Source organism: Pleurodeles waltl, chromosome 4_2 (assembly GCF_031143425.1).
Source record: "Pleurodeles waltl isolate 20211129_DDA chromosome 4_2, aPleWal1.hap1.20221129, whole genome shotgun sequence".
NCBI lineage: Eukaryota > Metazoa > Chordata > Amphibia > Caudata > Salamandridae > Pleurodeles > Pleurodeles waltl.
This window is the reverse complement of record NC_090443.1, coordinates 39,591,482-39,602,596: the sequence shown is the minus strand read 5'-3', so window position 1 is coordinate 39,602,596 and position 11,115 is coordinate 39,591,482. Positions and strand designations below refer to the sequence as shown.

General features: G+C 46.0%; 1 protein-coding gene across 1 annotated transcript; it reads left to right on the top strand.

Moving 5' to 3' along the window:
- The first annotated feature begins 6,219 nt into the window (after positions 1–6,219).
- Positions 6,220–10,897, top strand: LOC138292138 (tubulin alpha-1B chain). Its single transcript, XM_069230543.1, has 4 exons — positions 6,220–6,351; positions 8,122–8,344; positions 8,620–8,768; positions 9,657–10,897. Exons 1-4 carry the CDS (start codon positions 6,349–6,351, stop codon positions 10,635–10,637), a joined length of 1,356 nt encoding a protein of 451 aa, XP_069086644.1. The 5' UTR covers positions 6,220–6,348; the 3' UTR covers positions 10,638–10,897.
- Positions 10,898–11,115: the final 218 nt, after the last annotated feature.

Genomic DNA, 11,115 nt, shown 5'->3' with positions numbered 1-11,115 from the left:
CTTGCCTCACCATTTTTTTAAACACAAATTAGCCTGCCCTGAACAGTTAATTTTGAACCTGAGGTGCCTTTGCCTGAAAGCGAAGAACAGGGCGAAGGATGGGGCAGTGGGGACTGTACTGTGAAGCAGAGAGAAGGCTAGAGAGCTAAAGAAGATGCATGTATTCTCACCAGAGTGCCTGCTTCCTGAAAGAAATGTAAATGTGTGTAATTGGTTAATCACCAGATATAAAGAATGCTTTGGAGCCAGTACAGGCTTTAATTGATGTAGTCACTTGAAGTTTCATGGTGACAAGTATTACAAAAAAAACACAGATGACCTCCGCTGACAAGCAATTTCAGTCATCAAGACACCAAGCAGAAACAGAGATATTACATTGCTACTGAAGAATGGGGAGCTCAAACGGATTTTATGCCTTAACACCATGACTCAAGCTTCATCAGAATGGAAGTCTGGACAATCAATCTGTGTTGATAAATTGCTCTTTTTTTTTATATAAACGCTACGTAACATTAATTTTTTTTTTTGTTCTCCAACAGGAAGTTGCTGCCTTTGGGACTTGTCTATCCCCTGCCCTGTTGCTCTCATTAAGACTTTATTTTTCATTCAGGGGAGCATGGAGAAGCACATGACAGATCCCAACTGTTAAAATGCTTTTCAGACATTGAACCACTTAGATTAATTGAAAGTAGTGACATACACCAGGTCTCTCTGGAGGTCTCTGGTTTTGGTCCTAAGTCCAGAGAGTCATTTTTCTCCAAAGTGATTGTCAACAAAATCCTAAGCAACTTCGAGTCCCTACAATGTAAAGGTGTGGGACCTGTCTTGAGCGAGACGGGTTTTAGGTTAACCAAGTGGGCTCCCCAGCATCACCACAATGAAGTGTGGAAACTTACCCGACCCACCCCCCATCTATCCTCCTAGTTAATCCTGTCACCAATTCCCATGTTTATCAGGACTTAAAAGTCTGTCTGGGGGATCACAGCCGGGAAGTATTATTCAGGGATTCCCCAGTGGGTCCACCTCCCGGTCCATGCATTAATCCCCATTCTTGGAACTGGTTACCGGCAGTGTTAAGTAGTTCTGCCACAACTTCCCGCCTAACAGCTCCATCAATGTAGCAACGAGCTTACACTTATATCCTGGAATCCGACAGGTATAACGTGTAAAGGGGAAAAAAATGATCTGTGGACTCTTTAAGTGCAGATGTAATTTGCCTTCAAGAAACTTGGTCCACTGGGGAGCTGCAGAACGAAAACTACTATTCATTTCGCTACAATGCCACTGCATCAAAGAGGGGTCACACTAAGGGTGGGGTTGCATGTTTGTTGTCCAATAGGCTGCACTGGCAGTATGAATGCTTTAGAGACCACAGTAACCTGTTTTTAGCCGTGACCTTACACAGCATTGGTGATGGAGGCAAGGTAACCTCCCTCGCATTGATAAACTCTTATGTCCCCCCCTGGCATCCCTTTCAATAATCTTTTAGGTAAAATATTTCACTTCATTAAGGAGCTCTGCGATAGGGGGCCAGGAACACAAATCATCATGGTTGGAGACCTAAACTGTAAAATTTCTAACTTATGGCTCTCATCCTTTCGGGACGGTGAAAAGGAGGGAGCATTTAGGATACCTTCCTATATTTTCCCCCATAAAATAAGGTCTGATAAGCGTGGGAAGCTCTTTCTTGAGCACCTGAAGGTGAATGATTGTGTTGTTGCTAACGGTAGACTTCCATCTGACTTCCCAGCCCACCTTACTCATAAGTCACCCGGGGTGCTGCAATTTTGGATGATGTGGTAACGAGCTATCAGGCATTTCTTTGATAAAGGATATAGCAGTATTACAGACTGCCCTCAGTGATTATAACATTTTGGTTGTTTCTCTCGACTTGAAGGCGCAATCTGCCGATCCCTGGAAAAACGGGAAGAACACATTGGTCCCCTGGAAGTTTCGAGGGGCTCAACGGTATTCTAGAAAGCACCCTGAACAATGTTGGCAGCTGGGCAGGAAAAGTAATGGAGAGTTTTACTGTATTTATGCACAGATTATTTTGATCCCCCACCAGAAGTCCCACAGCAAACACATAGTAAAACCTCACCCCTTACTTCTATTGAATAGAGAAACTTGATGCTATTATTCGTAAACAGTATAGGGAACATACATCAGCAAGGCAATCCCTGCTAGGCATTTTAGAAAGGAGGAGGGGGAGGCTAAGAGGGCGCCTAAAAAAGGATGCTACAGATAGATTCTGGGTTGCAGTAAGAGAAGCAGTCTCCACCGGCCACACTAGTCTGGTTCTGGTCATTGATTGCAGAGGGGTGCAGTACGAGAACCAGGCTCCTCCCAACGTCCATCAATGAATCTTGCTGCTTGGCCTTTCTATCTGGCTTCGAATGGGACCACTGTGGAACTCCCTCAAACCAAAATAGACTCCTTATATTCATATCCCACTCCAAAAGAAATTGAGGCTGTCATAAGAGTAATGCGTAGTTCTACCGCAATGGGCCCAGATGAAATCCCCCTACAGCTAATAAAACACGACATACCCTCCGGGTGTAAGATTTTATTCCTGGTGTATCAATACTGCTATGAAGCCAGGAATGTCCCTCTATCCTGGAAGGATAGCATCATCGCTCCCCTGTACAAAAAAAGGGGATTGAAGTTGCCCTGGGAATTACCACCAGATTGCACTTTTGGTTGAGGTCGGGTAAATTTTGGCCTTCCCAGATTAGCAATGGGGCACAAAAGGAATAAAATTATCCCCATGGAACAGTCAGGCTTCAGGAGAAATCACGGCATAATTGATAATATCTCAGTCGTGCAAGTAATTAATGAGAAATACGTCTCTCTGAGAGGGGAAGTGATCTATACAGCCTTTGTAGACTTTTCCACAGCATTTGATAAAGTAGACTGTGTCTCACTGTGGAAGAAGCTCTTAAGACTAGGCATGCCTGGTATTCATCTTGACCTTATGGTAGCCCTTCACTCCTCCACCTGGTGCAGAGTATTGCTAGGAGGTAAACAAGACCTACCCCATGTCATTGCGACTGAAAACAGCCTAAAACAAGAGTATATGTTGGTCCCATTGCTATTTTCTTTGTACCTCTCAGACTTACCTACTCATTTAACTCAGTGTGAGGGTTTCGCCCCTAAAGTAGGAGGTAGACTGTTATGTTGTCTGCTTTATGCAGATGACATAATTATATTAGATTGCACCCCAAAGGGGCTTAATAACCGTCTTCAAGCCCTCAAGCAATACACTGAAGCCCATTTTTTTTAAAGGTAAATTGCTCTAAAAGTAAAATCTTGTTTTTTCATGGAAAAAAAGATTTAAGTACAGCAGTTTCCGATGGATCTTGGAAGCCCAACAACTCGAAAAAATAAACTCATACACCTTTTTGGGTAAAATCGTCTGTGGGAACCTTAAAGATAGAGAGCATATTGAGCACAACCAAAGGAAGGCTCAATTCCAAGCTAATGGTCTGAACGTCCTATATAGGGCAACGGGAAGAAGGCACTTCAAACATCTCCTAGAGGTTTATCGGGTAAAGATACCCCCATCCCTACTCTAAGGCATAGAGCATATTGAGGTCTCCAAATGGGTCTTTCTCAATAAACTCGAATGACGGGTCTTGGGGAATCTCTCATCTGTAAACTCTGCCTTTTCGGCACCAACATTAAGACGTGAGCTGGGCTTGCGCAGCTCCTTCATTCAAAGTTTGGCTGCGGTAATTTGCTGGATGGTTAGTCTGATGATGTGCAGTGATGACTCCCTGTGGTCACTGTTAAAAAAATAAATATTAGCCAGCCACAGCGCAAAATATACCATATTCGGGAATTTTCTATATGCCTTAGATCTTCTGCAATTAGATTCTTCTGCAATTTTCACTTTCTCCCCAGCATTGCCCAAATCCACACTTATGAATGCAACCTGGGCAGTGAGTTTCTACCAGGATAGCCAGGTTTGTGTACACAGGCAGAGTTTTCACATTTTATCCCTACCTCATCTGGAACTTGCCCCACGGGGTGCGAAGATTCTGGCTCCTGCTGTGACAGGGGCTGCTTCCCCTTAATACAATACAGGCTAGATGGTTCGGTTCCTCTGCTATTTGTAATCTTTGCCACAACAGCGCCCAAGATTTAAAACATGTTGTACTAATTTGTCCGGCCTTTTCGCTACATTGCCGCAGACAGGAAAACGTTTGTTTAAATTCTGAGTTTGTAGGCCATGTTTACCCCATAACTGGGTGCCAGCATTACCAGCATCCTTAACTATTTTAGCCACCACTAAAATGCATAAAGAACAAGGAGAGTGGTTAGAAAAGCCCCCAAAACTCCTTAACTGTGTGAAAGATGTAATTACTAGTAAACAATCAGGCAATTACTGCCATGCTCTGACTCCAGAGGAATGCCAAAGAATGCCTTTAGACTTCAGATGGCCCAGAAAGCATACACACTGCTAATGAATGTGCGTACCAAAATACTAACATATTATTAAAACGAAATCCCCCAGTCAAATGTGATTCCTCAACACTTCTGAAGCCTTTTGCGGCAGGCCCCAAACGTGAAAAATATAGGTGACAGATGAACTGGCGTGCAAAAGCTAGTTTAGAAATAAGTAGAGCCAAAAGACATCCACGTATTACAGGACAAACTAACATCCACAAATAGCTAATAAAACAAGAGATTATCTCCTGTCATACAGAAAGTGGAGCACCAGTAAAAAACAGAGTTAAAAAACATAAGTTAGAGTCAATTCATAGAACTGCAGGAACGCTGCACAGTGATCTCCTGGGTAGAATTACGACTGCAAGACGTGTGCAGAGCCGCAGTAGATTTAACAGCTGACTCTGGCTAGAGTCAAACACGGAATGCAAAGAGACAAAAGCTCTAGACTTGTTTCCCTACAGTCAACTACTTAGGAAACTGCCACCGTATTGGACGTTCTCGCCACTACCATGACTGGGGTCGTGAGTGGATTAAAAAAAGAAACACGAGTTGCTGCCATCTCGCTCTAGATAAAGGAGCATGCATTATCTCCAAAGAAGAGCATCTAGCTAGGAACATCCGGGTTCCCAATGCCCCCTCACCTCCCATCCGCTGGCCTTCCTAGCAGCCTTCTCTTTACAAACCTGCCCCCTGGGTCGCTCAGACTCGACTGCTAACATGTTATGTTCCTCTTTCCTTTGTCACCAACATCCTTTTTAGCAGTCATCCTCTCCACGCCCTCTCGCTAATAGCTTCCCATCTTTCGCTCCTCGAACATCTTCCTTCACACATCAAATATCCCTCGCTTATGCCTCATTTCCTCAAACTCCTCCTTATAACCTTTTCACCTCGCTTTAGCTTATCCGCAGCTCATCTTTGATATGTCCTGGTCACACTTAAACATTCTTTCAATTCCAATTGTTCTCTGCCGTCTTCCTTCTCTAAAACATTAGGCTTAGCTTTCTATCTGCGCAGCCTATTCCTCCTAATACAGTCAGATGCTTATGAAGTTCGTCACCTCACACATTTTCAGTTGCAGTCCTCTTCCTCGAGTATCCATCTCACTGGGTACCACGCCCTCTTCCTCATATTCTCTTCACACTAAAATTGTCGTATACCATCGCTCCTTATTCACACCTCCCATTCGCTCACATCGTAGTCCAGATCCCTATAATCCATCATCACGTTTCCTTGTCCTTTTTGTGACCTCCTAAAAGAAACTCGCATACCGTTAAATTTCCCATTATCTTGAAAATATTGTTATGACTTTCTATCTGCCCGACGCCGAACTAACACTCCACAGCTGCAGGAACATCCTGCCTCTTCCCCAGTTCCTTTTCACACGCCTTCGTCCACCACATACCAACACCAAGTACCCCCACATCATTACTCTCTATCAAAGCTACTTCTCGACCCTTACTTTGCACCACCTCAAATCCCATTCATACGTAGACCTATCTCTGTCTCATCTCCTTCTTTAAGAGCTCCTCGTCCGTCTCCAATATTTCCTCACGCCCCATGCTGCTCACGTGACTGCAGTACCTCCGCCATTCAAGAACTGCACACACTATCATCTCGCCTCACTATCATCATTTTAGCCTTCTCCGCTGCTTACAGACACGACACCGCGGCCATTTTGCCAACCTTAAGGGGGCGGGATAATCTGTTGAATAATTAATGAAGTGAGACCCAATAGGGCGCTTCCAGGTCTCATTAGTATACAGAGTATTGCCAGCCCCACCCCGGCGCTTATAAGCCGGGCTCGGCTGCATAAACCGCATTCGGTTACTTAGCTGACTCTTAGTGTCGGACAGAGTAACACTCCCTCCTCCTCATCCTTCTCCTCTCCGGTCCACCATGGTGAGTGGGGCTCACTGATACATGCATGTCGGCGCTGCGTCTTCAAGAGGAGAGATACCAACTCCAGGACAGCATTAGTAGCTGGGAGGGATGGAAGATAAAGGCGCGCGCAGATGTAGAACCTGCCGTTTCTAAGCAGGTTATGTATTTCCGGGGATAGCGCGAGCCTCAGCATTAAATATTGCGCGCGGCCGCCGTTCTGCGAAAGCAGACTGGGTGGGACGCGCGTGCGAGGATGCGGCGAGAGTGAGCAGGTCCTGATCCCTACGTGCGGTTCCGCGCTGACATTTGATTGGCTGACTCGCTAGTGCTGCGATAACGGTCGTTCCCTCGCAGTTTAGCGCGTGCTTGCTGGAGTCGGTAAGGGACAGGTCACACTTACGTGAAATAACCTCAGAGCTCACTATTGAGTTTGGCTGAGGGCGCACGTTTTTGTACACCATATTTGAGAAAATGATGGAGGGTAGGTGGGGGCCTTAGATTAACTGGAGGCTTTTAGACAAGGGTGTGGTGGTTGGGGAGTAGCGCACGGAACTCTTTCCCCGTTTTATTGTAGATGTTCAGATCTCCGAACCTGGTGTGATAGGATCCTGAGTTATGGTCCCTCCTATATTTGGTTAGAGTAACGTTTCTTGAAGGTAGCGGTGGCGGGGCGTACTCCATTCATCTGGGGTAGCTGTACCACTGGCTCCCCTGTAGGTGCCCAGGCTTTTGGTTGTCCCTTAATCCTGTAATATTTCCGAATCCTCTTCACATGACTAAAGCTTCTAGGGCGCCTTTTGGCGGTAGTTTTCAACCGCAGTTGTCTCCCCAGCTCCTTTCGAGTTCTCTGCTGTTCGTACGACTGTTACACTTATCCCCAGTTACTTGCATATGTTCCCATGGCTTGATGTGATCTAGTGTTTCAAAAAACTGATATAAGCTTTTTGGAGTAGAATCAAAGTAGCCGCTCCTGCCCAAACGGCATTATTGCATCGTTGGACAACCAGCTCCATTGTCCACAGCTCGAGATGGTTACACTATTCAGTGGTCTGTTATACTGTTGCCGGATAGCGCTGTGTACAACTAGCAGCAGAGCATCCGGTGGGTTTAGGTGAAGGGGCGAAGACTTAAGCTTCCGGAATGGGGAAGCCCTCGAATACACACCAGCTATGATCAGTGTATTATTTGGTGGTCTGAACCCTTTGTCTGATCTGGCCTCCGGGAGGTCAGGCTCAGCTGTTCTCTTTTTATGCCCTTCTAACCACCAACCTCATTCCCCTCGTCGTTTATTGTTTGGTCTTCGTTGTTCGTTTTCTGCTCCATCTGCAATCCATGCTTCTTAACCTTTTGTTCCTTCTTTTGTTCTCTATTTATCCCTTGGGTGGCTGGCTCGCATAAATTGGACTATATGTAATTTCTCCGACCGCCCCTTCATAACAGTAGCCTGTAGTTTAATAGGTCCAGGTGGCTCACCTCCCTGGAGGGTGTGACAACGCTCAGTGCCTGCACTGCAGACGTGGACACTACCGTGCAGCGAGACAGCTGCACGATCCCTCTTGGGTGGGGGCGCGGTCGCCCCTCCTCCCTTTGTGCCTGCCGGAGACAGCTGCAGGACGTGGGTGGGGTGGGAAAGGCACTCCGCGACCGAACAAACGAAGAGGAACCGCCACACAGTCGTGCCGATTATTGCAGGCCAAACAGAATTACCTTTCCCGGGGCATATTTTATTAGGCGATGTCACCCTTTGACTTCTCAGTGTAACACTCACCCTTCTGTTTGCACCCACAGCGCGAGTGCATCTCCATCCACGTTGGCCAGGCCGGTGTCCAGATTGGCAATGCCTGCTGGGAGCTCTACTGCCTTGAACATGGCATCCAGCCGGACGGGCAGATGCCCAGCGACAAGACCATCGGGGGTGGCGACGACTCCTTTAACACCTTCTTCAGCGAGACCGGAGCTGGCAAACATGTACCGAGGGCCGTGTTCGTAGACTTGGAACCGACGGTCATTGGTAAGTTGATATCCTTCCTCGTAAGGACCCACTTGTACCACGATTTGTAAAAAAAAAAAAAGGTGCGTGTGCGTCTCCAGTTACCTTGCCTGCGACTCCTGCTGTTGGTCAGACTTTGCAATATGTAGTCACATTGCGTGTTTTTGATAATTTTCAAGCGGTTTTGTGTGTAACGGCTTAATATAATTTTATATAGTAATCGGTCGGTTGCAAGTTTCATCCCTTTTAAGTGGGGGGCTTTTTGTTTTACTAACTTTCTGTACGTTTTCCACCAGACGAAGTTCGAACTGGAACCTACCGCCAGTTGTTCCACCCTGAGCAACTAATCACCGGCAAAGAAGATGCTGCCAACAACTACGCTCGTGGCCACTACACCATCGGCAAAGAGATCATCGACCTGGTGCTCGACCGGATACGCAAACTGGTAAACGCGCCAACCTTTGTAACTTTCACGGCCGGCACTTTGATATGTTGTGAAATAAGCTTGTTACCCGGCCAGCCTTTATGTGGTTAATCAGTTCAACTACTTGCTCGATTTTGATGCCCAGTGACGTCCCTATATAACTACTTAACGTTCAATAAATCATAATTCATAGCATCTTAATTGCTCTAGTGCTGTCACTTGCTACAAGTTATTGGCCTACGTTACCACTTTTTGTTGTGCATATCGTTTTGTGTGATTGAGGTACATCGTGTTATGGCAACAAAAAGTTTAGGGAAAATCCAGTTACATTTGCACCTTTTATAGATGTTCAGATTAATACTCCACTCTCTGGTGCTTTATTTAATGTGGTGTAGCCACAAATTTAGACCACCCCTTCCAACTGAAGTTTAGATGAGAACTCTAAGCCTTTGTGCAATTTGAATGTTTCAAGTGTAGCGGTGTTTTTGTAGCCAGAGTAAGCTCTGTTGTGCTGCTTTAAATTCAGCCTTAGGGCTCTTCTAGGGAACGCAGCTGTGTCAAGTATAATATAACCAAGTAATCACAAAAGATGCTCTGCCTTCTAAGTAAGGCCTACATGTTGAGACTCAACCTCCCCCATTACGTTTGGAGTGTTTGGGTACTTAACAGTTTAAGCACCTTACAGAACAAAAAAAAAAAAAGGGTTGGCAATCAATTGTTCCAAACACCTGGCTCTGTATTTCACTATTTCTTTGTCCTGTTCTATGCCTCTTGTTGTTAGCACATTATGAATACTGAGGGTAAAAACAACCAATAAGGTGATTAAGTGATAACATTTGCTTACAGTCGTTCCCAAGACCAAACTGTTATTTCCCACTATGAAGATTCTGACTGTCTTTTCTCTTCTAGGCTGACCAGTGCACAGGCCTCCAGGGTTTCCTGGTCTTCCACAGCTTTGGTGGTGGCACTGGCTCTGGTTTCACATCTTTGCTGATGGAGCGTCTGTCAGTTGATTATGGCAAGAAGTCAAAGCTGGAGTTCTCCATCTACCCTGCTCCTCAGGTGTCCACAGCAGTGGTTGAGCCTTACAACTCTATCTTGACCACACACACCACTCTGGAGCATTCTGACTGTGCTTTTATGGTGGACAATGAGGCCATCTACGACATCTGTCGCAGGAACCTGGACATTGAGCGCCCAACTTACACCAACCTGAACCGCCTTATAAGCCAGATTGTATCTTCTATCACTGCCTCACTGCGGTTTGATGGTGCTTTGAATGTCGATCTTACAGAGTTCCAGACCAACTTGGTGCCCTACCCCCGTATCCACTTCCCTCTCGCCACCTATGCCCCAGTCATCTCCGCAGAGAAAGCTTACCATGAGCAGCTCTCTGTTGCAGAGATTACTAATGCATGCTTTGAGCCAGCCAACCAGATGGTAAAATGTGACCCACGCCACGGTAAGTACATGGCTTGCTGCCTGCTGTACCGTGGCGATGTGGTGCCCAAAGATGTCAATGCTGCCATTGCCACCATAAAGACCAAGCGCAGCATCCAGTTTGTGGACTGGTGCCCAACTGGTTTCAAGGTTGGTATTAACTACCAACCTCCCACAGTGGTTCCTGGTGGGGACCTGGCAAAGGTGCAGCGTGCAGTGTGTATGCTGAGCAATACCACAGCCATTGCTGAGGCCTGGGCACGCCTGGACCACAAGTTTGACTTGATGTATGCCAAGCGTGCCTTCGTCCATTGGTATGTAGGTGAAGGTATGGAGGAAGGGGAGTTCTCCGAGGCCCGTGAAGACATGGCTGCCTTGGAGAAGGATTATGAAGAAGTAGGTGTGGATTCAGTGGAAGGTGAAGGAGAGGAGGAGGGTGAAGAGTATTGAGGTAGCCCCCATTCCCCCCCCCCCCCCCAAAATGGTTTTACTGTAGCAAGTCCAGTGTCCTATCAGATTTCAGTTAAACAACTGTCTTTTCGAAACTGGAGACGTTTTATGTGGTACCAAATTGGGTTTAAATTTCCCATAAAAGTGGAAAATTACAATCTATTCCAGGGTTGTTTCTAATTTTAATGTTTCGATCTGTGATCATGTCTTGTGTCTACGTAATTTACCATCATGTCTAAAATAAAGGCATCAATGGAAAACGGCATTCCTGGGTTTTCTGTTTGTGAGACGAAAACTGAGCTGCCTGGCTTACACAAATGCTTGTGCTTACCGAGCAAGACATAGAGCCCCAGAATCTCAAGTCAGACCAGAGGCTACTAGGACACATCGATATTTGGCATGGTCAAGTAATGTTCTGTCAGTTCCTGCCCGCATCAAATGCGACCTGTCTGAAAACTAACTGCTTCTTACTATTTAG